The sequence below is a fragment of the Myzus persicae genome, unplaced genomic scaffold (assembly GCF_001856785.1).
Source record: "Myzus persicae strain clone G006 unplaced genomic scaffold, MPER_G0061.0, whole genome shotgun sequence".
Classification (NCBI taxonomy): Eukaryota; Metazoa; Arthropoda; class Insecta; order Hemiptera; family Aphididae; genus Myzus; species Myzus persicae.
Genome location: NW_019103267.1, coordinates 183,628 through 211,578, shown reverse-complemented (window position 1 = coordinate 211,578; position 27,951 = coordinate 183,628). Strand labels below are relative to the sequence as shown.

General features: G+C 27.6%; 6 protein-coding genes across 10 annotated transcripts; 3 read left to right on the top strand and 3 right to left on the bottom strand.

The window, feature by feature from the left end:
• The first annotated feature begins 3,436 nt into the window (after window positions 1-3,436).
• Window positions 3,437-4,349, top strand: LOC111034108. The gene is made up of 2 exons (XM_022315147.1): window positions 3,437-3,834; window positions 3,896-4,349. Exon 2 carries the CDS (start codon window positions 3,909-3,911, stop codon window positions 4,311-4,313), a length of 405 nt encoding a protein of 134 aa, XP_022170839.1. The 5' UTR covers window positions 3,437-3,834; window positions 3,896-3,908; the 3' UTR covers window positions 4,314-4,349.
• A 1,341-nt stretch (window positions 4,350-5,690) lies between these two features.
• Window positions 5,691-7,679, bottom strand: LOC111034116 (proteasome subunit beta type-7-like). Its single transcript, XM_022315158.1, has 6 exons — window positions 7,308-7,679; window positions 6,699-6,878; window positions 6,480-6,630; window positions 6,253-6,420; window positions 6,041-6,192; window positions 5,691-5,963 (listed from the first exon to the last, which is right to left on the bottom strand). The coding sequence occupies exons 1-6, from the start codon at window positions 7,367-7,369 to the stop codon at window positions 5,864-5,866; spliced, it is 813 nt and encodes a 270-aa protein (XP_022170850.1). The 5' UTR covers window positions 7,370-7,679; the 3' UTR covers window positions 5,691-5,863.
• Window positions 7,680-7,815: 136 nt separating this feature from the next.
• On the top strand, window positions 7,816-10,160 carry LOC111034117 (N-alpha-acetyltransferase 20). Its single transcript, XM_022315159.1, has 6 exons — window positions 7,816-8,042; window positions 8,908-8,932; window positions 9,267-9,357; window positions 9,577-9,706; window positions 9,762-9,898; window positions 9,956-10,160. The coding sequence occupies exons 1-6, from the start codon at window positions 7,990-7,992 to the stop codon at window positions 10,039-10,041; spliced, it is 522 nt and encodes a 173-aa protein (XP_022170851.1). The 5' UTR covers window positions 7,816-7,989; the 3' UTR covers window positions 10,042-10,160.
• Window positions 10,161-11,010: 850 nt separating this feature from the next.
• LOC111034106 (protein crooked neck) lies at window positions 11,011-14,989 on the bottom strand. The gene is made up of 13 exons (XM_022315142.1): window positions 14,812-14,989; window positions 14,633-14,722; window positions 14,393-14,547; window positions 13,604-13,806; window positions 13,353-13,521; window positions 13,164-13,296; window positions 12,837-12,998; window positions 12,653-12,781; window positions 12,324-12,536; window positions 12,120-12,266; window positions 11,833-12,027; window positions 11,490-11,744; window positions 11,011-11,405 (listed from the first exon to the last, which is right to left on the bottom strand). Exons 1-13 carry the CDS (start codon window positions 14,845-14,847, stop codon window positions 11,283-11,285), a joined length of 2,010 nt encoding a protein of 669 aa, XP_022170834.1. The 5' UTR covers window positions 14,848-14,989; the 3' UTR covers window positions 11,011-11,282.
• A 212-nt stretch (window positions 14,990-15,201) lies between these two features.
• LOC111034107 (interferon-inducible double-stranded RNA-dependent protein kinase activator A homolog B-like) lies at window positions 15,202-18,544 on the top strand. Of its 4 annotated transcripts, none has more exons than XM_022315143.1 (2): window positions 15,202-15,325; window positions 17,443-18,544. In XM_022315143.1, exons 1-2 carry the CDS (start codon window positions 15,275-15,277, stop codon window positions 18,460-18,462), a joined length of 1,071 nt encoding a protein of 356 aa, XP_022170835.1. In that variant the 5' UTR covers window positions 15,202-15,274; the 3' UTR covers window positions 18,463-18,544. The 4 variants fall into 4 exon arrangements, with proteins under 4 accessions (XP_022170835.1, XP_022170836.1, XP_022170838.1 ...); XM_022315144.1 differs by lacking the exon at window positions 15,202-15,325 and adding an exon at window positions 15,332-15,508; XM_022315146.1 differs by lacking the exon at window positions 15,202-15,325 and adding an exon at window positions 15,706-16,104.
• A 3,636-nt stretch (window positions 18,545-22,180) lies between these two features.
• On the bottom strand, window positions 22,181-26,296 carry LOC111034121 (N-chimaerin). 2 transcript variants are annotated; one of them, XM_022315170.1, is made up of 9 exons: window positions 25,524-26,290; window positions 25,338-25,394; window positions 25,069-25,270; window positions 24,893-24,995; window positions 23,838-24,105; window positions 23,517-23,768; window positions 23,219-23,356; window positions 23,040-23,145; window positions 22,181-22,404 (listed from the first exon to the last, which is right to left on the bottom strand). In XM_022315170.1, the coding sequence occupies exons 1-9, from the start codon at window positions 25,552-25,554 to the stop codon at window positions 22,227-22,229; spliced, it is 1,335 nt and encodes a 444-aa protein (XP_022170862.1). In that variant the 5' UTR covers window positions 25,555-26,290; the 3' UTR covers window positions 22,181-22,226. The 2 variants fall into 2 exon arrangements, with proteins under 2 accessions (XP_022170862.1, XP_022170863.1); XM_022315171.1 differs by lacking the exon at window positions 22,181-22,404 and adding an exon at window positions 22,487-22,936 and having other exon boundaries at window positions 25,524-26,296.
• Between the last annotated feature and the right edge of the window lie 1,655 nt (window positions 26,297-27,951).

Here is a 27,951-nt window from a genome sequence, read left to right as displayed (position 1 = left end):
TTGTTTTATACTCAATAGTGTGATAGCTGCATATAATGTGTCTGATCATGATTATTTATACATTTAATATTTAAACTATTATAAATATGCTTATAAAATAAAGTTGTGACGTACACGCCATATTTTCAATAATTTTTAATTGAGTTATGAAAGATACTTTTTAAAATCTTTGAATTGAACATTCAAGCTTTAGGTATTACCTAAGTATTCATAAAAAAAAATAATAACATTCATACCTAAATGAAAATAATAGGTATCGATCTGCTGTAGTATCTATGTACAGAGGAGTCACTGAAATGGAAGTGTCATCACATCGATGTGTTAAATTTGAATTCAATGACACATAGAAACATCAATCGAAAAATGATTCTGAGAGAAGATGGTCTGTCCGCCTATAACATTATACTAAATAAATATTTGATGATACTATATTGTTATCAAAGGAATTAATTTTACTATTATAGACATTATAATTTATTCAGTTACACGATATTTCAGTAGATTAAATTAATTTTTGCCAAAAAATGTCACTGTGCAGTATACTCGTAAATACACAATATACTTTGAAAGTTTCAAGTACTTAAGTACCCACGAATAATATTTTTAAATTGCAATAAAATAACTAATATTTTTATTGTATATTCTATTAATTTAAACAATTATAATTTCGTCTAAATTTGAAAATAAAATAGGTATCTATAAAAAAACTGCGTTTTTATACTTTATAGACCAATGGTGGCCCAAAATATTCCGTGGCTATGGCTATGGAAGGAAAGGTGCTTGCAGTTATTACTTATTTGTGTTACATCCAAAATTGATTTTCAAGAAAAATTAATACATCAGGAACTACGATTTCATTATTAGGCAAATGGTAAAATGTTAAAAATTAAAGTGAATATTTCATATTATATAGTTAACCCAATTGTATACCTATTTAAAGGGAATATATATATTATATACTTGCAAATGAAGCCGACGACTTTTTTCGTGCAAAGGCCTTTCTTAAAATCTCCCCTTATATAAGCCTCCCTGTAAGCCAAAAATGGACTATCCATAACCACTTAATTGGCTCAAAAATAAATTGTCACAGGAAAATGCTTGCATAATTATTTGGTGAAAATGTCAAGTGTCTACAGTTATTAGTTGTTGAGTTAGGTACATCTAAAAAATAAAATCAATTTTTTTTAAATAGGTTTTTGTGTAGAAATTATCATTATTCCTTCATTTTAAATTCTGAGCGGAGCGATGAATGTGTTGATTTTACAATGATGACGTGTGTTTTTATATTCATTTATTTTTATTTTTTTTTTGTGTCTGTCATCAAGCGGTTTCTTGCGCAGTAAAATTGCTTCAATTTTCTTCAACAGCAACTTTTCTGGTAGGAAAGTAAATCTAGTTGATGTATTCAGGAGGTCAAAATTTAAGACTCTCAATACTTTTCAAAAGCAACAGGAAAAACGGGAATTTTTACGGAAAACTATAGTTTTCGCCTTTTCAGTTTTGGTTTTTAGTGTAACTCTAACAAAAATGACTGTAGAAACATGAAATGTTCACTGAATATTTGTGTAAGCATATTCTATACGACATAAAATTTTCAAAATATTTTGGTTTGTGTTGAACTATTTATAAGCATATGAAATTGTTGAAAATTATTTGTTTTTTTTAAGCTCAAGTCGATAAAAAAATTTTCGCCAAGTTGAAAAACTTGTAAATGTAACAAAATGATTATTTCATCCATTCATATACTTGATAAGCTTTTAAAAATATTTTGAATCGTTTTAAGCTGTTGACGGACATTTTCAATTTTCATTTTTTTTTCTATAAATGTCAATCAAATTTTATTGGTTGCGTTAAAAAGCATGAAAATTGTTATACAAGACTTTTGATACATTTTTACAATAGCAATTGAAAAATATTAAAAATACATATGAACGATTTTTTTTCTATAATCATTTAAAGTTCAAATTTTGACCATATTTATTAAATTTATAAAATGATTTTTCTGTTAAAAATGTATATAATTTTTAATTTTTACTATAAGGATTGAAAATATAAAACAAGGTTTCACTTATAAGCAGTTATTTTTGTAACTAAAGAATCTAAAAAAATATACGAAAACAGTTATTTTTACAGAAATTGTAAGTTCAAATTTGAACAAAATTGCAATTGCATACTAACACAAAGAATAAAGTTTATCATTTTGTTGTAACTTGGTTCCAAAACAGCCCAATTTTCCATAGATATTTTTATTATTTTTCTAGCATCACTGATAATTTAAGAATAATATTAATTCAACTTATACTGGCTAGTGGCTACCATATTTATAATAAGTAATAACAATATAAAATATCCTAAACTGATATACCGTCTCTTCTCAAAATCGTTTTTCGTATACAATGATTTGATACCATTGAATTCAAATTTAATACCGTCCATTACAGCGACCTCTTAGACACCTAATGTACAGCAGAGCGACATCCACTTAGTACCCACTTTTTTTTCAAAAACTATTAGTTTTAGTTGTTCTTATGTGTCAAAAAAATAAAAAAATAACTAAATATTCATTAAATTCAAAAATATTATGATCAGGCATTTTTTCTCCTTATATTCTGTGTAGTAAATGTTTCAAAAGCCTGTTGAAAGCGAACCATTTTTAAGGGGTTATACTTAGGCAATATCTTATATCCTACGTGAGTGATATTGTGCGACTGTGTGTAGTGACTGATCTTCAGACATTTTAGGGGGTTTTATATAGGCAACAATATTAAGAGTTGTACTTATAATAGTATTATTAGTTATTTCATTGGTCACCGATCTTTTTATAAATACATTAATACATATAACATATTATATATTTAATAGGTATGTATTATGTACTATTGTAGGTACTAATATTATAAAATAAAAAATTGTAATATAAATCCTATACCCTAATTTTTGTTCTGCTAATATGTATGGGTGGGTACCTCTCCGATCAACTATTTATCGGATATTTTACTCGCTTCCTTAAAAATCAATGATTTTGGGAGACTTCTATTATAATAACCTTGAAAAGTCTAAAATCGAAATCTGGACACGGGATAAGATTTATTTAATATTATATAATATGGTATACAGACCAAGAAAAAATTGTCGGAAACATAATATTATGTTTCTGACATTATCGTCGACAAATAATTTTTATTTATGTTATCGTTTATGACGGAAAATCAGAAACATTGTCGATGGCAAATTTTTCTTTGGTAAGTCAGTGGCAGCATGGCCACTGGCCAAAGCGCCCGGAGGTTAACGTCCGAACTCCAAACAACAATGAGCGAATGAGCCTTTCATGGTGGCGGTGTCATCTAAGGTACCACTGTGGTACTACCACGATTTAAGATATTATACCTTTTCGGTTATCAATAGTATAACAATTGATACTACTATCACACAATCAACTATCAACCAATTTCCTGCTTGCCTAGACTTGATTCCGCCATTTCAGGGTCCGTTGTAACTTGTATCTTGGGGTTCGAATTTTCAGACTGATTTATACTGTTCATAGTTCGTACTATTATAAGTTCATTATCTTGTGTGTTCGTAGTTTTGTTTTTGAAGTTTTCGACCCGCCTACTTCAAGTCTTCAACCAACATTAAACATTTGAAAATAAATTTAATATTATTTAAATACGATACAAATTGTTTTGAATTAAACCTCTAGTTGAAAATTGATTACTTTATGATTCATTGATTAAATTTATGAACATTAAAAACCTATAATATTCAACACATCGGCAGATTTTAAAGAAGAACAAATTCATTTACCACATAAGTTATTCACAAACTAGTATCAAGGTTTGATCCTTAAGAATGTAAAACTTATTAGCATAATTTGTTTGATATTTTTTTTTTACAGTTTGTTTTGAGAAATGGAGATCCCTGAAAAAAACCTAGAAATTGCCACTATAGAGTACGTTAAACCAAGAACTAAAATGTTTTCTTTTACATCAGAAGTATTAGGTGTTACTTTATACAATCAAATATTGTGTTTTGATAATTGTTTTTTTGTTGTTATTAATCAAGACAATATGTTTTCATGCTTATCTGTTGCTATGACACAAAGAAATAGTATGGATACAATATCCAGTGCTATTTTCAGCACAGATCCTGATAGTAGATCGGAATCAATAGCTAATACATTAACAAAAAGTTTGAAAACATCAACTCCAATATATGTGAGTTTTAATGCAAATATTGAAACTATTGGGTTGAAAGATGTTATTTCAAGCTTAATTAATTTTTTTAAATCTCATTCAGAAATACGAATTTGTTAAATAAATATTGAATTAAAATATAAATAATAAATATTATATTGCAGTTTAATTATTTTTTACACACACATATATTTAAACGGACCTAAGGAATATATTTACGTACACACATGCACTATGTGTCTTACAAATACATAACAATAAAATTGTACGTTCTGAATCATACTGAATTTAACTCTAATGTTTAATTTTAGAGTGAATTAACCTATTACTAAATTTGGAAGTAAGAATATCTAGTGGATAACAGTTTTTTTTTAATTTCAATTTTTAAAGAGAATTTTTTTTGTACAATGGTAAAATAAAACAATAAATGGTTTTCAATTTCAACATATGATATCATTTTGTCAGTTATTATAAATACAGTCAAAACTCTTTATAACGAATCTGAAGGGACCAAGAGATTTCTTTCGTTATAGAGAGTTTTTGTAATAGAGAGGGTTTAAAAAAAACAAAATTTTAATTATTTATGTATAATATTATATATCAAACACATCATTATTTTTACAAATAATGAAAGAATGTAATCGTTCTTGGAAATTTCGGCATTATTGCCGATTATTTTTATAGTTTATATATGTAATAGATACGATAACACGTAAATTGTATTATGAAACATAAAATATTGTTTCGTTATTGAGAGTGACTAATACGTTATAGAGAATGAATTGTCTAATGGGTTATATAGCAAACCAACCATTATTATGTAATGTTTACGTTATATAGAGTTTTTCGTTGTAAAGAGTTTTGTTATAAAGAGTTTTCACTGTACTTAATTTACATTTTTTCCGACACTGCTCTCTAATTTTTTGTTTAGTTCATATAATATAGTCATTAACTTTTTGAACTGCCTGTATCCATTATAATCATTTGTATTTTGTTCCTTGCCACAATTATAATAATTTTTTTTTTTATTTAAATTATCTCAGTATAAAAGATTCATTATTTATTCATTCTTATTAATTAATATTAATATCTTTTACTATGTGATTATTACTAACCTTAGTTTCTACATGCTTAATTTTTTTTTTTTTACTAATTACTTGGGGAAAAAATATTTGGCTAGACTCTAAAAATATCATAATGCCAGTTAAGTTAGGATGTAAAAACTTCAAAAACATGTAATAGATTGTCCAACATTATGTTCATTGATAAATCTAAAATTTGTTGACCTTAAGTCATCAAGCTTTAATATATCAGATTGTTAATATGGGTATGTTGGGTGACACTAACCGTTTACTATCAAATTTACTCATTATAACTGCATAGATTATAAATAATATTAATTTAAAAACAAATAAAGGTACCAATAATCAGAAAAATGCTATATCAGTCAGCTTCTTGCTTTATTTTATTTAACTTCATTAAAAACATCTTTAAAAATGCATCGAAATTAATAATTTATTAACATTTTCAAGAAAACATAATTTTAAATATATTTTTTGTTAACATCAGTATTTTACATAAATAAATGTTGACACCAGTACCAATTAAACAACACTTTTGTTGAAAATTATAAAATGTAAAAATAATTGTTTATACTTGGAAAAAAAAATTTAAGAATCAACTTCCATGACAGTTTCTTCTGCAATTTGGAATTTGATTTCACTTTTGCTTAACACTTTGGTCAAACCAGTTGGATAGACATATTTAGCACTACAATAAAATATGTACATATGATTTATAATTTATAAAGTATGCTTGACTTTAGCAGTATAAAATGAAAAACTTACGTTGCTGGCTTTTTATTAGGTGTCAGGTAGTTTCTGAGCATACGAGTTCCATCTTTTTTTATAATACATAGATCCACATTACTTCCAGATCCAAGATCATTAAATACACCGCCTAAAATAGCATCGCATGCTAGTTTCATGCCTTCTTCTTCCTAGTGGAGAATTAAAAAAAAATTAAAAATATAAAGTATTAAGTAAAAAATTTAACTTACAGTTAGATTTTCATTCCAGCGACTTTCAAGTTCTGAAATAGCTGCCATACTTCCTGATCCCATTGATATATAAGGTAATTTATCTATTGAACCATGAGGGTAAATGGAATATAAGTGTGAACCACTATTATCAACACCACCCAAAATTAATGCGGCTGAAACATACCCCTTAATCAAAAATCAAAATTAATAAATAGAACAAATAATATAGTGTTATACCAAATTACCATGTATTTGAAAAGATATTGACGGAGAGACCTAGCAGCAAATGCAACAGGAACCATTTCATCAGGAAACTTGAATGCTTGTAAGGAAACATTAGCAGAGACCATGCGTGTAACTTGCATAGTATCTGCTGCTGTACCAGCACCGCAACAACTGAAATAGTTCAGTATTAAAATTATTAAAAGGTATTTACATAAGACAAATTTATTATGTCAACATACTGCATATATTTGCCAATGTAATGAATTTTTTCACAATTTTTTTCCATAACAATAGTGTCAGAAGTAGCACGTGTATCTGCAGCCAAAATGACACAATCGCGAGTAGTCACTCCTACGATTGTAGTACCAGTTTTTCGAAAACTAGGCATTTTAAGTCCCATTTTTTCAAGTTTGGCATTTCTAAAAATCAAAAAATTGTATGTACTTAATAAATAGTAGCGTATACTATGTAAAATACATGGTAAATCATAATTTATTATATATATTATTAATATGTGTAAGGATAGTGTAAGGATATTTTACATGATTTTTTTACTATTTGATTAAAGCTGAAAAACAATGGTAATCAGCTCTTTATCATAGTATAATACATACTTATTTTAATTAAGATTCACTTATTATAATATAATTCATTAATATTTATTAAGAGTAAATTAGTTTAAAGTCTATAAATATAATTTATTAACGACAGATAATTACTAACTGTAAGTACTTAGTGTTTAATTCTTACATGGCCTAAATAAATCACATTAATTATGAAAAATAAAACTAACATTAGTTATCTATTATGAGGTATACATTATTAATATAATAATGAAACAGACAAACCTTTCAAGATTCCGGAATGAAAAGGCACCGTCATCATCGATAGAACTGTAGTTTAGTGCCATTGTTAATTCAAATAAATAACTTGAGCAACGGATATTTTCGTAAGATTGAAAAGGCAAATGCTACTTGGAACCACAAAAAATGTGAATTATTGGACTTTCAATAGTTAAATCCTGGGTAGAACGAACTAAATAGAATTAAAGTTTAACACCTAACATAAATATCAATATTGTCCATTATTCAAAAGCGGCATAAATGCATAAAGCATAATGCCATTGCCTATTATCATGTTTAAATATTTTCAATGTTTTCAATTTTCAGAGTCATGCACAAGACTGATAAAGATTTCCGACTAGAAAAACCACCTGGATTTTGGTAACCAACCTCACATTGAACCGAGGTTAAAAATACTATCGGTTGTTATAAAACAGTCCAAAGATTATACAATAGTGTTTTTGATATCAGTGTTATCACAATAAAAAATACAATACATTTAATTGATAAATAATAATAATTATTTGTCTAATTTTTTAATGGGTATATAAATCATAGTTTATTTTGTAATTATTTTTATAATGCTCCTTACTTACTGCATTGCTGTTTACTAATAAATGTACAGTTCATCTAACGCATTGTGTTATTTTTCAGTTTTAAGTATTAATTAGTCGAAACTGACAACATAATGACAACCCTAAGACCATTCAATTGCGATGATTTATTCAAATTCAATAATGTGTAAGTGATTTTTACTAAAAAATTGTTAAAACATTTTATTATGCTTATTTACATGATGATAATTTTAATAGCAAATTTTTAATTAGATTGTTGTAACTAAAATTTGTACCGCAATCATAGTTTGAAACCGGTTTTCTGAAAAGCAGTTAAAAACTCAATTTTCTTAATTTTTAACACTCTTATCTCACCCCATATATCACGATTTCAAACCAATGCTAAAAAACGCCTGTGGAAATCTTAAAACTGAAGTAACAAATCTAAAAATTTATAAAATGTTAACAGTTAAAACTTACCTACATTTCTTCCGTTTTATAAATTAATTACAATATTTTCAATTTTTGATAAAATAAGTATTTTTATAAGAAAAAAATATTATTACAGTATTCATTAAATAAAAATTTGATGGTATTATGTAAACTAATTTAATAACCAAGACCTAAAAGTTTATAAAGCCTTCCATAATATCTAACCAAAACAATAATTTCAAAACTAACCCAAAATATAAGAATTTGAGAAAACTGATAAAAATTAAAACAGTTTCAAGCCCTCCTTTAAACTCGATCAATTGTAAATTGTACTCATGTTAGAATGGCAGAATGGCTGATTTGTTTTTAATGGAAGCAATGCAATTTTAATAATTTCTTGCAAAAATTTAAAATTACTTATTTGTTAAGATTTTTAGTTATATTAAAATAATTTGTCTAATTTAAATGATACCTAAGTGTGTCTTGTATTTAATCTAGAAAGTGTTATGTGACAAATTTAGATTTAACATAAATATTTAATAACTAATAATAACTAATCTATTAATAATTTTAGTTCTCCATTATTGAATTAATTTTTATAATCTGTTTGGTTATTTCAGAAATCTAGATACGCTCACAGAAACTGTATCCTTTTTGAAACATACTATATACAAATTATTCAATGTGTGTATTTTTATAGATAATGATATAATTTATAGAAGTACTATACTATATGATAATAAATAGGTAGATCTCAGTATTATCATTTTTTTTAATACTATCTACATGGAATTATTTTTAACTAGCACATTTACTGAGAGTTTTTAGGTTCACATTTGAATATTTTGACTACCCTTATTTATGTATTTTTTTTTTTTTGTATCTATTATGAATTAAAATAAGTATTAACCAATTTTTATATTGTTAGTTGTATACATTATTAATACTTTAAATTCAAACTTAACTTGACATTATACAGTATGCAATACCATTTTATATGCAATATCTTGCACATTGGCCGGAGTATTTTCAGGTTGCTGAATCACCTACTGGAGAAATTATGGGCTATAGTAAGTTTTTAACTTAGTTCAATAACTACTGCTTCATATGTAAATGCTACGACTTATGCATCATATAATATGTTATTTTATACAAAAAGATTGGTTTTCCAAATAATTAAATAATTTTTGTTTTGCTGCAAAAACAAATGTACAATTTTTAATAATTTTATGTTATCATAAATTAGTTTTACCTGATATTTATAAATTTAAACTGTAAATTGTATTTAGTTATGGGGAAATCTGAAGGACAGCCAGATAGTTGGCATGGTCATGTAACTGCATTAACTGTTGCTCCAGAATACAGAAGATTAGGTGTTGCAGGTGTCTTAATGAATTGGTTAGAAGAAATTTCGGAAAAGTAAATTTTTATTATAAATTTTATTTACATTTTCTAATGTTATAATAATTTTCAGAAAAGATGCATGGTTTGTTGATCTATATGTGCGTGTCAGCAATACAGTAGCTATATCAATGTACAAGAGCTTAGGGTATACAGTGTATCGTACCGTATTAGAATATTATTCAGGAGATCCTGACGAAGATGCATATGGTACATTTTGTTATTCACCGTAAGATTTATAAAATATTAAAAATTATATATTTTCAGATATGAGAAAAGCACTTTCTAGAGATGTTGAGAAAAAGTCAATTATACCACTAGAACATCCCGTAAGATTGGATGACTGTGATTAAAATATGAAAATTGTTACATACTCACAATGGGTTACCAGACATTGATTTGTAACAAAAATGATTTTGTAATTTTGAAATAAATCGTTAAATGTTTTAAAATATATTTCTAGAAAACCTGTCTTCTGTGATATTACTTTCGGTGGATAATCAATAATAAAAGATTAAATACATTTTTAATCTATGAATGTAATAAAAAAATATATTTTATCAGGCTTGCACAGAAAATTTATTTTTTGAGCCCGGTTAAAGCATTGGAAAATGACCTCTTAGAATCCAGTGTATGTAAATGCTTTTCCTGGTAGAAAAGGTACTGTCCTAATCAGATAAATATAATATATTATAAAATATCAATACTTCTAATCTCCTGCTGTTATATGGAACAGTTAGCCAATCTTAGATACTTAGAATGGTTACAAGATTTTGGTGTTATGGAATAGATGTAAGTGACATACTGTCATGTCGGCAAAAGCATGGCAAAAAGTAATACGGACAGCACGTGTAAGAGTGGTGTGATCAATTTATAGAGGTAGGTGGGTGAAGTCTGGCTCATAATGTATTTAATACACAACATATATTCTAAAATTGGTATTCTAATTAGCATTTTCTGTACATGATAACATTTTCAAAATATTTAATTTAATATTTCATAACCCTTTTTTTTTGGTTTAAGTATAAAAAATTTCATTTAGTCGGAAGTTTAAAAATCAAATACAAGGTTCCTCGTAAGCTGTTCATGTACCAATTAAAAAATATCAAAAATACAGTGACAATATTTTTAATAAGTGTTTAGATGTTAGAATCTTGATGAAATTCATAAAATTGCTAAAATTTATATTTGTCAGAAAGTTAAATAGAAAATCTAAATTCTAACATATTGATATCAAATGTAAATAATGATATTATTGTATCACAAATATATTTATTTATTTACTAGCTCTCTGAGCTAGTACGGCTTTTAAAAATATAGTATTACAGTCATAATCCATTATATTCTGTTGTCTATTCCCTTATCTGAAGTTAATTTGTATACTTAAAAAAATATATATTTCATCGTCATATAGGTAGTTTACAATTAAATACTATTAGATTACTTACTACAACAGTTAAGAGTAGGATAGAAATTAAAATATTGAAAATTATACATAGAACTTAATATGAATACAATAGGATTACTAAAAACACGGCGGTAAGTAATTTATATTATAAAACAATAGAAAATAATACATTGATTGCTTATTTATTTACGATTCTTCTAATTTCCTTTTCTTCCATGCTTTAGCAGTTTCTAGGAGTTTAAGGTTTGGTCGAGCAGCATCATCCTCTGGGAAAATATAGTCTATTTTTTCTTCCCATCCTTTGTCCCTCTAAAATAAATAAAATAAAATATATCAAATTAGTAAATATAATAACACTAAAATTAATTAAATTTAAACCAAAAGTTTTCTTACTCCACTTTCGGAAGTATAAGGCACTCGTTTTTTAATCCTCTTTGGCAACATATTTTTAACTTTAGTTTTACTATCTTCATCTCCGTTTTCTTCTTCAAATCTAAACCATGCCTGTAAAATACCTTCTCTTTCTTCGGGTGTACCACCTCTTCGTAGTGCTTCATTACCTCTTTCAAATACTCTTCTTGCTACTGAGACACTATCGATACCTTCCTCTTCTGAAGTAGCTTCGAATTGTGCATAGCTCATCCACACCTGCCATATAAAAGTAGGTTTTTATTTTTATGAGCTTACTGGTTTAATTTTTAAGCAAAAAATAAAAATAAATAAGATAGAATATCACCTTAAAATGATTAGTTCTTTCTAGAAGTCTTTCATACAACTTTCTAGCTTTTTCTGTCTCCCCTTGTAATGTCTCGAAATCGATGAATGATTTCCATAGAACTTCTGGCATATCTAATCGTTGTTGGTTTACAGCTAATTCATAAATAGCTCTAGCGCGATCTATATCACCCAATACTGTTTCTAATTCTGCAAACTAAAATTAATATTCATTTTAATTTACAAAAACTTGAAAATTGTAGGATTGCTTCACATATACAATATATTTGGGATGTAGTCAATACTTACTCGAATCCAGGTGACGCAATTTTCTGGTCCAAATTCTAAATACTTTTCATAGAGTATACGACATCTTTCAAATTCTCTAAGTTGTATTTCTAAATCAATATAGCCTCTAAATAGTTTATCTCTGGGACATAAACCTAATGCAACACCCTGTAAATTAAATTAGGTATAGTATTATTGAATTAATTTAAAACTAATAAAAATTACCATTCGCTTTCTTGCAGCAGTTAAATTTTTGTGGCGTATTTCAAATTGAGCATAATATAACCAAGCTTTTGAAAATGTGAATATTTTGTGAGGTATAGTAGAAATAAATGTCTGATAAACATCACGTGTACGCTCTTCGTCTTCAGCTTCTAGCTCTTCAAACAAAGCATAATTTATCCACAAATAAACATATCGACGCCATGCATGCTTTTCCTACAGTAAAAATAATTAAATTTAGTTAAAAAATATTTGAAATTATAATTTAACACATCGAAAATGATATAAATATATTAATTAACATTTGTGTTTTGTTAATAAAAATAACTTACATTTGAAGGGGGTATATTTGCAACTGCTCGTTCATATGTATCTCGAATGACTTCTAAATTTCCTTCACTCTCTACTAATTTCAAATAATCAAACCAAGCATCATAATTTGTTGGATTACCTTTTACTTCCTGAAAGTCATATAGTTAAGACATTGTTTTGATTTAATTTAAAACTATTATATACTTGTTCATATTGAAGTTTTCTTTTGCTACTAATAACACTTTCAATTGCAGTCCGATCACCAAATTTTTTCTCGTGTATTGTGTATGCTTTATAAATATCATGGCATCTGTCTTTAGGGACATGATCCAAAGCATATTTATAAATTACTCGTACACGTTCGTGCTAAAAACAAATAAAATATTATGCACCTTAAGTAGTGTTAAAATAAAAAATAATATTATTTAATTTAAAACAATATTTATCATATCATACTCAAACAACAAAATAATATCACAGATTGTTTATTTACTAACATAAAAAAATTATAATTATAATCAATTTTAATACTTCTTTTTGCCGTTCTTCAAATCTTGCGAATGCAATAAATAAATTTTCACTTATATGATCATCACCAAAAAATTCAACTGCTTTTTCAAATACACTTCTTCCACCGGAAATAAAGCCATTTTGTTCTTCAAATCTAATAATAAAATAGTAATTAAAAAATTTTAAATCTTCAATATGTATATAATATACCTAGCATATCTTATCCAGTTTGTGACATCTGGATGTACCATAACAAAATTATTATAGATTTTCCTTGCACGATCAACTTCATGGTAACGTAACTCAAATTTTATATAAGTCAACCAAGCTTGTTCTGGGGGTTCCCATTCCATCCATCGTTCAAATACTGCTCTGGCTCCTAAAAAAAAATATATTCCAATTATATAAGATAACAACAGCAAAACTGAGTAGAATAAATTATTTTCATTTTCATTTTTTACCTGCAACATTTCCTAACATCTCTTCCATATATGTGTATTTGTACCAAAATTGATTTGCACGAGGCATGATGACAACAGCACGATCCCATAGATTTCTGGCATGCATCACTTGTCGATGTCTCATTTCTAGTTCGGCGTATTTTAGCCATAGTGTTATATTTCGGTGGTCTGTGTCTAATGCTCTTTCATAGATCGAACGCGCCCTTAAAATAAATATACTCATTATGTTATGTTAATCAAAATTATAAACAACATACATTTAGAATAATGATATGAAAATTAAAAATAATACTGACGTTTGTGTATATTAGTAGGGGGTATAATAGGCTTACTCATAAGTGTATATAAACCAAATTATAGAAAATTCTCAAAATTAAGATTAGGCAAAACTTACATACCCTATAAGCATATATCTTTAATTAAATTCTAATAGGTAAGCTCAATAATAATTGATAAAGATTAGGTTAGGTTAATAGAAAACATTTTTTGGGTTAAACAAAACAAAATGTTAAAATTTAAAAAATAGAAATATTGATATAAAGATGAAGCTTAGCTTTCATGAGTGGTCTTCATATGACACATAGAACAAAGAATTTGAGTTCAGCAGTATCAAATTAGTGATGCTGGCTTTAATATTAGTTTGTAAAACGAAGACAACACATACGGGTTCAGCAATTAGATACAATCAATAAGTACAAAGAAAATATAATTTGAAGTAGGTATTATTACTTAAAATATTTTGATTTGAAATATGTAAACATACAACTGACTTAATTTGATATGATTTACCTTTGAATTTCTTTCTGACTCTCTTCCCAAGCAGCGTATTTTATCCAATTACTTATATTCGTACGATTTCTTCGAATATTATCCTCAAAAGCACGTCGTTTTCTATGTTGATAATCTCTTAGTTCTACTGGATCAGAGATTTTTTGTTTGGGAGGCTAATATTTCAATAATTTGCATATTATTGTCATGGATGATTTAAAATAGACTGAACAATAAAAGTAAACTTCATAAATTACTTACAGGTGGTACAATTTCAAGATCTCGCTCCTTTGCTTCTCTTAATAGCTGTTCAGCAGTGATTTGAATCTCCGCGGGTGCTTTATTCTTTACCTAAAGCACAAATATGAATAGTAAGCTATCACATTAGATACTTCCATTAATTATTTTAAGTGATTTTTCATGAGTATCATGATACTTACCTTGGCAACTTTCGGAATTTTTTGAGGTTTCTCCATTTTTTCTTTGTTATTAAAAAAATTCGGTGGGTAAATTTTACCCGGTAAAACTACAGAACAATATTCAGAAGCGAGACTCTATTCAGTCTATTTCTTAATCTATGGACTCAGCTTGATATCCGAGCACTGGAGATTTGGAATTGATGTTGTAAACGATTAGGTTGGAGGCTTGTGTGTGATGTTAAAAACGATTTTTATTATACAATAAACGATGTCGACATTTAGGAACAACTAGGAAGAACTGTCACCACAGATATAATATCATATTGTTATATGATAATTTAGAAAATGATGTTATCAGAGACTTTTGGCCCCTCCCCCCGACCGGTTTATATTTTTGCTGGCGCCATTGGCACACTATGACGATGTATATAAATGTATGATATAATACAGACAAAGACAATACAGTTTATTATATCATGTACAAATGTGTCTACATCGTGCATGTAGAAGTACATCGTACTCACGCGATAGACTCGTAAGGCGTTTAACATTTTTATTTTTTCTAATTTTTATACTAAAATAAAAACTTTTTTAATGTGATAGCTATTTTGTAAATCTAGTTTCTAGAAAACCTTCAGTTGTAAAAACATTTATCCAAGTCAAGTGTTTATTTCGAGGTTTATTTTTTATGTTTCTTAAAATGTCAAATTTTTTTGAAGTAAGATTCATTCATTTGAAAAGCAATAACTTTTTAAAACAATATTACAGATTTAAAATTTAAAATTTTTTTGGTATTGAAAAATAAAAAATGTTCTAATATTAAGTGTTTAACCCAAGTGTCTATAAATTGTATGATTTTTTTAAATCATTGATTAGAATAATAATTATTTTATTTGTCAGATCTTTCTAGTTTCTGTTACACTCTGTATATAAATGAATATTATATTCTCCATGTGCGCGTCATCATGACGTCAATGTTGAGAATTCTAATGTGATGGAATCTCATGAAAGCACGTCGACTAATCGTGCATGAAAGTCTTATGGAATCTCCGTGGCGATAACTGATAACCACTTGTAACTCGCAAACAACCTCCATACTCTTCGAGCCCTAGTTTCATTATCATTTAGTATTTACTATTAACATTGTGTCATTGCAATTTGCATTTTCAAAAAATCCGAACAGACCGGGACCGAAGGTTGTTTCTCACTCGAAAAGACGATTTGTCAATTCTGTCGTTTAGTATTAATCGTATCGACTATCGGTAGATTGTGCACTTGTTTTTGTTTATATGTATATCAGGTAAATATTCTCGAGTAGGTACATATATTACACAAAAGCGTAATTCAATTTAAAAACTGTCAGGTCATACTACATTTTTTTAGTTATGGCTTAGAATTCTTTATTCTAGTTCCGGTTAAACCTATTCACTAATATTATTCAAATAATAGTTACCTACTTAAGTAGTCTCAAATCAATTAGGTAATTTAATAGTTTTGGTAATAAATGTACACGACCATATATTAGTTTTGTTAAATAACTATTAGACTGAACTTTTATCAAATTAAATACATTGTATGTATTTTAATACCTTATTAGTACCTATAGGTGCTCAAATAATATTGATGCTTGAGGAATTGAATGTAAAATGATCCTATTTGAGGTTTAATGTTATTAACCAGTGATGGTCCCTCAATTGATCTTTAATAATACCTTTTATTAGTTAATTAATATAATATAATGTATATTAATATTAATTCAGCTTAATGATTTAATTTTACCATACTTATCATAATTTCTTAGAATGTTTAATCCATATATATATATATATTCTAGTCTAAGGTTAAATCTAATTACTTATCTATTACAAGTAATTATGTAATTATTTGTAAAATTTTCAACAGGGTTTCATATCCATTTATAATAATAATTATAAAAAGAAAATTGTATGAATGTTACTATTCAAAGTGTGAGAAGTCATGAGATGTATAAATAAAGTTTAAAATGCATAGACTGACTCTGTTCATATTATTAACTTTTCTTCGTAAACCTAGGTACAGACCGCAAATAAGTCACAGAGTGACCGATCTACACAGTTAAAATATACATATAGTTACAGTTATGGCTTACGGCCAACAATGTTCTCTATCACACATCTGATTACAATTTAAAGGGTCAGTCTATGAATATTGTTCTGTACTAAGATCAAAGGTCTCGGTTTAAATGTTAGTGTATAATATGTACAATCATAAGCATGTGATAGTCAGGGTATGCACTTGACTACTCTTCTTACTTCCACCCTCCAATGTTCAAAATTACCATTATAATCGGTAATCTTTTTTAGTTCTTCTGTTCTAAATAAACTAGATAATAAATTTGTTTTTATAACTTAGGGACGAATATGTTATATACGTGTGTGTATGTTAATATGTTATGTATGACTACCCTACCAGCAGTGTCTGCACATGCTCATGTGCACACTGTTACAATGCCAAAATTTAGTAATCGTTAGTTGATTATTATTGATTGCTAAATAAAGTATTGTATAGAATAATATCAGTGTTTTATTTTTAATTTAACATAGTTGATTGGTACCTAATACATTATTATTTATGTCTATGTTAATTTGTTAATATTATAATTAATCTTTTTAGAAAATGACTGAAGCTATGGGATTTGATCTGCAAGATAAGTCAGCACACATAAGTTCATTAAACAAGACTCCAGCCTCCATTGTACAAGAATATGCAGCCAAAAATCGCCTTGTTCCTCAATATGATCTCATACATAATGGTGTTTCACATAGTAAGGTCAGCTTTAAGTATAGTCTGACTCTGGATGATTATGTAGCTGTGGGCGACGGAACTTCCAAAAAAGAAGCCAAGCACGTGGCAGCATTAAATCTTCTTAAAATAATGATTGATGATAAACCTCAGTTATTGCATACTGATTTTAAACAATGGGATTTTGATAATCACGTTGTCTCTCCATTTGATAACAATATTAAAGTAAACGCTGTTGGACAATTGAATGACATTTGTACAAATAATAAATTGGGATTGCCTGAATTTAATTTAGTTAGAGAAGAAGGACAAGCCCATGCTAAACTATTTACTATCAGTTGTCATGTAGCTAAAATGATCGAAACAGCAACTCACAAAACCAAAAAACAGGCCAAGCATTTGGCTGCCGTTCAGATGGTAAACAAATTAATGTCTATTGACAAGTCGCTGGTAATGGAAGCGGATCCACATGTATCGGACTCAATGAAAGTCTTGGAACAAGTTGAAATTATTAAATCAGATCAGATAAAAAAATCTGCGCCCATGGATGTTAATTTTTTTAATTATCATTTGCTTTTTAAAGAAGCATGTGATTGGTCTGAATCAGACACACTAACTAAGGTTGTTAATCAGTTTAAAAAAAATGGTGAATTGGATTTATCTGACCCTTTTAATGTTTTATGCGATGTTGTGACTGAATGTAATATGAGCTTAAGTTCAAACGTTTTAGATCCAGAATCAATTGAAAAAAATTCTATACATTTTTATTTTCTTTCTATAAATAATATATACCCTGCTGTTTATGGTTTCGGTGAAGCTGATAGCATTGGATATGCTCAACAAATTGCTGCAAAAGAGTTACTCATTAGTATCTGTTTATTATTAAAATGAAGTTATTTAGTTAATTTTTATCCTACAATAATTTGGACTGAATACACAATAAAAAATTTTAAAATGTTAATTATCATTACCTTTTTTTTTTCATGAACAATTTTAAATGTATATTGTGTATTATTTGCTCGCCTAGTTCTACATGAATATTGTTAATTATAACTATTATTATAGCTTAAAAACTATGTAATATTTATTTTTTTATTGGTTTTGTATAATTATTATATTTATTAAAAGAATTTCTTACACTAATTTAGTATTTTTTTTTTATAGTAAAAATGTTATGTTATTAGTAATATTCAGTGGTTGGGGCACTACTTTTTTTTAAAATTTTCTTATTGAAAATAGGTAGTTACTAGTTTGTAGCTAGTGATTTGACATTTGATTATCATGGATATAACCCAAACAATTCACTAATACACTTTTCATTATTTTAATATAAATAAATTTAATAGTTAGCATAATATTTTAAATATTAACAAATATGCTATATTTGATGGGTGACGACAAAATAATGATAGTAAGATGACCAGTAGATGATCCAGTTTTTTGTTACTTTAAGAGTACCTATTGACGCTACGTTAATCACCAAAAATAAAGTATTGTCACAACAATTAGTCTGCTACTCCCGACAACATGTATTATTTTTATGACTATTGGTAAGATGTATACACTTTAATTTATGAATAGTACTAAACAATTTTCACCCCAAATTACCAACTATACCATGCTCCAAAAGAGAATGTACTAGTTCTGTGCAATTTTTTATCCTTCCACAGATCGTTACCTATATTATTCTGTGGGAGATTCTGTTTCCGCCAGACGGAAGCCGGTTGATATTGATTAAATGTAATTAACTGTAATCAATATATACACACTGAAATGTTACTATGATCCTTTACTAGTTATGTTTATAGTTAATATAAATGTGGACTAATAAGTCAGTTATTGAAGTCTCTACACCCAATATTCATAGTAATAATAATAATAATCATTAAGTAATAAAGATAAATATTATATATTAAAAAGTGGAAATGCAGGAATCCACTCAAAGATTGATGTAAAAGCCACAACCCGTATAGAATTGTGAATAGAAAAAAAAATTTTCTGAATAGTTAACAGCCTACCCCAATTACCCTGTTTGCATGCTTGTATTTATGACTATTAGGGTCTAGGACTTATTGCACTAAAAAAGTTCTAAATATGCATTAAAAAATGTCAAAATATGCAGCTGAATTTTTATTTTATTTTTGAAAAATACAATAAACATATTACAATTTTATAAGCAAAAAACTCAAAAATAAGTAGGTACCTACATAAATATAATACAAATAATTTATACACAGGTTTACTAGTTCAAAATAAATATTGATTATAATGGATACTAATACACTATTGCATGTCCTGGGCGTTTTTAAACTATTTTGATATATAACAATATATAAAAAAAAATAATTAAAAATACTGTCACATCTACTGGGTTAAGAAATAATATGATACGCAAACAGTGTGATAAACAAACATGTATGTGATTTTCATTTCATCATTCAATCTAGATGTCAATTAGTTTTCACAGTTTTACCACAAGGAGACTCATAAAATCTTAAGTAACTCCACCATTAATTTCAACGGCCGGCCCAAACATTTCGTAATTTTTTTTTAAGCTTATTCAATAATATGACAGCAGGGCTTTAGGCTTCAGTCTCCCCAATTCTTAAGCAATATTTGCGCATATGCTATCTATCCAAACATAATTGGTTTTAAGAAATATTTTGGAATGTTATCCAAGTATGATTTTTGTTGATAATTGTACGTACATAAAAATAAAAAAAATTGTTTAAATATGCTGAATATTGCTCAAATAATATGCACTTATCCAAAAATAAAAATATATTACAAATTCAAACTTTGTATTTTAATTTCACCATTTCATCAAACAATTTTATAACTTACCTAGAATAATTTACGAACACAACAAAAAAACATGCAAATGCAAGAAGTCCCTAATGATTACAGTCAATAAATAATTAATTGACACATTGTGTTTAAGTGTTTTCAGTTCTCAGTTTCTATCAATTACTTAAATATGTAATAACCATAAACAATTTTCTTTAATTGTATTAAAATGGTATCAGCTTCTAAATAAAGATTGTAAAAAAAATAACCTTAATTTGATTAGGCTACACTTCAATCAATTTCTACATTAATTATGAGTCTATTATCTCATATATATTATAATTAAGAGGACGTTATAACCGCATGTATTGTGTCCGTCTTTGAAGTGCATAACATAGCAAATTGTACGCACATCATATCACGTTTAGCTTATTTAGTTTAAAAATTAGAGTAAATTGACCTCTTATAAAAATTAATTTTAAGGGGATCGGTGGCGGTGACGACTGTCTTTGTCTAACACACGCGCAACATAAGAATTCAGAGGTGTTTTTTGGCAAACTTACCGATTGATAAAGTGAAGCGATAAGAATTCTGAAAACAGATTTGAATTTGTCGTCAAGTCTTCTTGAGATCGGTCAGTCTACATTTTTGATTTTAGATTCTGAGTGAAACGATAAAAAAAAATAAAAAATAAAAAATAAAAAAACATTCATCGTTTCACTCAGAATCTAAAATCAAAAATGTAGACTGACCGATCTCAAGTAGACTTGACAACAAATTCAAATCAGTTTTCAGAATTCTTATCGCTTCACTTTATCAATCGGTACGTTTGCCAAAAAACACCTCTGAATTCTTATGTAACGCGTGTGTTAGACAAAGACAGTCGTCACCGCCACCGATCCCCTTAAGATTATTATCTAGGGAATTTTACAGGCTTTTGATTATATTTTAATTTTAAAGCGAGTTATGAGTATTTTAAAATTGAAATTGCTTGTACATTTTAAATCTTAAAATACTCATAATTTGTCTTAAAATTAAAATATAATAAAAAAAACCATGAGATGCCCTAGATAATAATCTTGACTTTAATTTTTATAAAAGGGCAATTCACTCTAATTTTTAAGGTAACGGAGCTAAACAAGATTTGCTGAGCTTAAAATTTGCTATTATCCATAAGCATTTATACTCTTAATATTATATATATTGTGAAACCCCTATTAAACTTATAATCTTATACAATGCTATAAAAGCGTAACGATTTTCAATTTATATTGTTTTAACAGTACATATTTTATTGTATGGTTTATGTTTTTTTTAAATTTATCAATCTTACTTATATATTATTTTTTATCCATTCCATTGTAACAGTTTTATGTTTGATTCTTACACTGTGCCATATAGGCAACCCGGCAGACAGGCAGTTCACTTTAAATAAAATTGCTTCTCTCTCATGTATTTGTAAGATGGAGACAACACATGCAGGTATAATGCCCTTTAAATAATAAATATTACAAGCCTGAATAATACTTTGATTTATTTTCTACAAAACCATTTATATTTATTATAAATCATTGTATTGTTAACTTGGTAATATATATGTTTTTATAAAATATAAAAAAAAATCACACAATATTACAAAAATATACCCATATGAAATAACATTAAGTTAAATGCTATATTTATAAATATTAAAACAAAATGCAATAAAAAAATAGTCGAGAATATAAAAAAAATTGAATTCCATACAAAACGTCCATTTTAAAATAAAAAAAAATTGTTATAAAATAATACTGAATCAAGTAAAACATTCGATGATATTCCATTTGTTTTTACAATAGTAGTTGTGATCAATAAACCAATACACAATGTTAGTTAAATATTACATTTTGATTTTCAATAATCATGTGTAGTGCGCTTATATCACGATTCATGTCTGGTATTGTACCTTTAAAATCAATTAAATCAGGCATTGGCATAAGAGTTGGAGCAAAAACAGTGCTAAGATTTTGAGCAGTCATTTTATTTTCATCTAACCGTAAAGTCACCCTAAAAATTAAAAAAAGGATTAAATGTGTTATCTAATAGTTTTTACTTTTATTTGTTAAATATAGATACATTATATATTAATAAATATTTTCGGAATTTGTGTATTTTTACAACTCTAAAAGAGTACAGAAATAAATTATAAAACCATAAACCTAACACTAAATGTTACAGTTGTTAGGATACAGCTAAGAATATGAAAAAATATTTCATAACTAATTACACCATCGCCACTACACAAAGATAGTATAAACTACTACAAAAACTAAACCAAATTGAAGAGTTACCATACTTGATAAATGTAGGGGGAAACATTATACTTAAAGGAGAAATCATTATATTTATATCAAACATAATTAAATAAAATAATATACTGTATTTAAGTTAAGAAATGTACACGATGACAACAAGTTTTCAGTAGGCAATGGTCTGGAAACACATGGACGTCATCCCCAAAGAGTCTACCATCTGTATGCCTGTTGTATAGTGAAGTTGTACACTTGCACACAAGTTGACTGCTGGGTATATTATTTAACTTGCATAGGATACGGCATAATTTTAGTTTTTGATAAGTCTTTTATTATAAGGGTGAATTACATATACTGACTGATACAAATGATTTGAGTGTTAATATTTACCTGTACAAATGAGCCATTAAATAGCTCAAAGTGTTATAATGTGCTGGAGGTAACTTTTTCAAAGCGGCCCTCACCTCAGCTAATCTTTCCCAGGACATTTGAGTTTCTAAAAATAAGAAAATTTGTTCAATATATTGAAATATTGATGTTAAAATTTAACATATTTAGTGTTCACCTACCTAAAGCTTTTATGACAAGAGGATGAACATCATAAGTGATTAGTGGTATTGGAAGCAATCTGAGATACATTTTTAAAATACTAGCTACTACATGTATATTTTCATAAGCTTGATCGTCCATTATTGTTCCTTTACCATCTGAAAACAATTATTGTTATTGATTGTTTTTAGAAGCTCAATAATACATATAATATTTTTTATTTTAACTATTCTAAATCAAATTTTTTTAGATTAAATTAAAATAACTATATTTTTTTTAAAATGACTTTTGAAAGTATATAAATGAGTAATATTCCACCTTTATCTAAGGCTAATCTCAAACTATCCATTTCTTCCTGAAAACCTGATACTCTGTATATTCCTTCAACAGACATGCCACGCCTTTCAATTTCTTCAACACATTTGTCCACAACAAACGGTCTATTAGTTTTATAGGCCTTGACATGAGTTGTTAAATCAATGCCAAAAACACCTCGAAACAATTTTAAATCTGGATAACAATCTGGAGGCAACTTTTCAGAACACTTGAAATGTGCACTAAAACCACAATCTAAAACAATAATAAAGTTAATTTTTTTTAAATTAAAGAAACAACATCAAAGTAAACATTTTTATGTACCTTCACATTTCACTCCTTGCTGTGTAAAACCCCATAAAAAGTTACTACACAACTCGCACCAATTAAGTCCTTTAAAGTTATGAGTTTTAAAACTGTGAGGTTTGTCGTATTCAACAACTTCTTCGCAATTGAGCTGTCTCGGTTTTAGTTTTTTGATTGTTTTACGCTTGAGTTTATTTAATGTCATATAAGGGCTTTTCTCATAACTTATTAAACTGTGCATTAAGTAGATGTATTTCCCAGCTTTAGATTCCATATACAATGTCACCTGTTGTATACATTTTTTTTATAAATTTAAAAATAATATAATACAAAATGATTTAATTGAATTCAGTACAAACAATAATATTTCTGGAAACATTTTAATGTATAAAATAAAAATATAACTATACATATTTTTAAAACTTTAAATCAGTTTTTCTTAAACTTTTTGAGAATACGTAATACCAAACAATGATATTTTTTCTGTGGAACCCTTATGGTAATAAATATTAATAACTGACCAAAAAAGAAGGGTAGACATTTTGAGCAATAGAACCCCTACGAGTTATCTGCAGATCACAGTTTAAGAAACTCTGCTTTATAGTCAGTACAATAAAATCATAATATTAATGTCACACTTAAAAGTAGATTAACAAATTTTTTTTCTAAACCATTGAACATAAACACACCACACAGTCAAGTAAAACTGGTTAAAATATTTTTGTATTAATTCCATCTCACTAAAAACCATAGCAAAATACTTTTGTTAGTAGCACTCAAATTAAGTATATGAAAAAACTTTCATGGGTCTTAAAATCGAAGAATAAAAAACACCATGAGACAGCATCACAAACAAAAAATTAGTAAACTTTATGTCTGGCACAATAGGTAATTGAATAGGAGAGTAACATATTTTGATAATTGTAAGAAATAAAAAAAATTTGGTAATTATAACATGTTCGCTCTTTAATTTTTAAAAAAAATCAATGTTTTTATATACTTTTACAGTGCTATATGTAATTTTAACTTTATTTTTGTTTAAAATATTACTTGTTATGTATAATTCAACTTACCAAACCATCCGCAACAAGATCATTAATTGTATTAAAACGTTTTTGTGACACATAATGTTGTCCGTCATAAAATAATTTATAATGATGAACTTTTCCAAATATTCTAAAAAAATATCAATGAATCAGTTTGTTTATAATTAACAGCATGTGAAATTAATTATTAAAAGTTTGTTTACTTTAAAGATAGTGTATACATCTTATCGTCTGAACTGGTGCTTAGTCGTATAAGATAGTTACCATCGTCTTTTAATAATGAATTTGCTTCTTTGTGATTCATTGCTCCGTGGTATTCAAGACCATAGAAAAATGGACACCCAGACACAGCACTTGGTGCAAATACTGGTTGAGGCTTAGGGGATTCTTGTTGGAGTTTATAAACTATAATAATGATTGTAAGTACTAAATAAATTGCTTCTAACAGTATTTATTTAAAACAAATACATACGATCAGGTTTCCAAACAATGCTGATAGGAGATCCATTTTCATCGGTCACTGGAGTATCTGCGAATTTAAACATTTAGAAATTGCATTACCTACCTATCAATATATTTTTTGATTTTACACAAACAAAATTATATTAATCAATTAGTTTATAATGTATTGACAACAATAATAATTGATTATGCTTACCATATACTTCTTTTCGTTCCTCCTTCTCCATTGGGTACACCCCAAATAATAGTTACAGTAAATTATTTTACATTATTAAATTTAAAACAAATCTTGAAGAACTTTCAGTACCCGAATTAGTAAAATGATTGTGCATTGTAATTTGTTTTCTTTCTAATTAGGTAATACCAAGTAGAAACTTTTATAGCAAAGGTAAATAATTGATTGTTTTCAAATAGAAAATGAGCTAATTGTAAAAATTCATAAAAAAAAATTTAAATAAATATTAATATAAATTATAAATAAAAAAAATTTGGATACCCAATACCCGAGAGCTACTTTCAAATTTAATGTCGTAGATCATAGTACCACAGATAGTAGTATAGTACCACAGATTACTTAGAACCAGATGGTGTACTTCATTTAATCTATTCTGTGGAATGAGGTCTACGGTGCTATCACTCTAGTAGTTATTTATTATTGTTTTTTAGTTGATAACAATGTTGTTGTCTGCATATTTTTACTTATTCTCGTATCAAAACTCAAAAGTTGATGAGAAAGAGTGCAAAACTGGCAAACAGCAAATGTCGAATTGTGAATTGCAAATTTTGCAGTTACTTGGTGCGTTCGATATAATTACATAGCACAGGTTGTTACAGAGGATTTCAAATATATCGGTCGTTTAGTCTTTAGTTAATGACTATGATTTCTCTGTTGTGACGTGTATGAATGTATGATTATTGCTAACATTATAGCAAATTAAGATTATTGAACATTTTTGTTCAATTGTTATTGTCATTGTAGCGAACATTGATTATGAAAACATTAAAAAGTAAGCAGAGTATGTGCTTCTTAGCAACATTGTTTAATAACGAGGCTTCGTGGGGCAGTAAGGTAGTGTGGCGCGCATGCGTATAAACGTAAAATCGCAAACTCTGCCACTCTGGAAGTCTGGAAGGCTATAACTTCCAAAATAATGGTATCCGCAAAAAGAATTCAAACAGTTTCGAAATAAGCGTAAAAAACACGTTTTTTTTATAAATTCGAAATTCGTGAGGGGCGTAGTAAAGTGCATTTGCTCCAAAGCAGATGACAGAAAATAAAACTTGGGTAGTTAAGTAGATATTGTTTTTATTAATAATTATTGTAAACCGTTCATTTTTTAAATTTTACTGCAAAACACTGAATGTAATCACAATATTTTACTATGTGATAACTTATAATTAATTTTGCAACTACACATAAAGTCTAGTTAAATATAGTTGATCTGTTGAACACAAAATTGAATTAAAGTAATTTGATTCATTAAACATTTTTTTATACACCTAATCTGTAATAGTTTATACTATATAATCTGTGGTGTTATTCTGTATCTAATATCTACATCCGTGCTACCAACTCATAATCATTATTTTTTGAAATTCTAATTTCTCAATATTTATTGTTTTATTTTATGTCGTTCGTGGTAATTATAAATTGTAATCTATTTGGTCACATTGAGGTACAAATTCCACAAAATTCCGAGTTAATGAAGCAGTGCCTTAATAAACCGCTTCCTCTCTGTCGACTGTCATCCCCCTAAATCTTTTACTCCAAACGATATTAAATTTGTCTTACAGAAATATAGCCTTAAAAAGTCCCCCGGTTATGACTTAATCACTGCTGAAGTAGCAAGGTTTCTCTCAAAAGGAGCAATCGTTCTATCAAAAGTTCTGCTTAACGCTGCCCTAAGATTGGCTTATTTCCCACTACTTTGGAAATTTTCAATCATCATCAATCTCGTCTTAAACAGTCGACGAAAAATTAAAATATCCCCCTGGCGATGTGTTCGACGTCGTTTATAACTATAAACTAACCCGTTGTCGTTCTTAAAAGTCGAAGTTTGGATTTTTCCAAACATATAGTTGTTTCTACACATTACACGCTCAAACGCGTAGGTACCTATATACTATATTTCAACGAGGATCGTATTTCGATTTGTATTTGTACTAGTTTTATACGTGTAGGCAAAGTATTTTAGATGCCGCAGGCGGAACAGTATGAATATAATAATTATTTTACATGGACGTGAGTTTTTTTCATGTACCTATGAGTACATGTTTTGCAATAGAAAAAATACTTCGATGTTCAATTTTATTGGTGATTTCGGACTGCATTTTTAGTTATTTGGTACTTTTGAGCGGTGAAAATATTCTCCTGTTATTTCGAACCTATATCGGTTTTCTATTAACTGCAGTCAGAAACCACGATTAAAGATATTATTCATGGTCAGAACTTGGAAAATGTCAATAATTTAGTGTGGTGTTAATATTATTCTGCATATTTAAGTACCATATTTTATAAATCTAAGAAATTTATCCTAGGTTTCCCTATGATTTTTTTTCATATTACATTCCTTTTTTAAGCAACCAACAATATAATATTCAAGATTTTCAAGAAAGAATTTGGA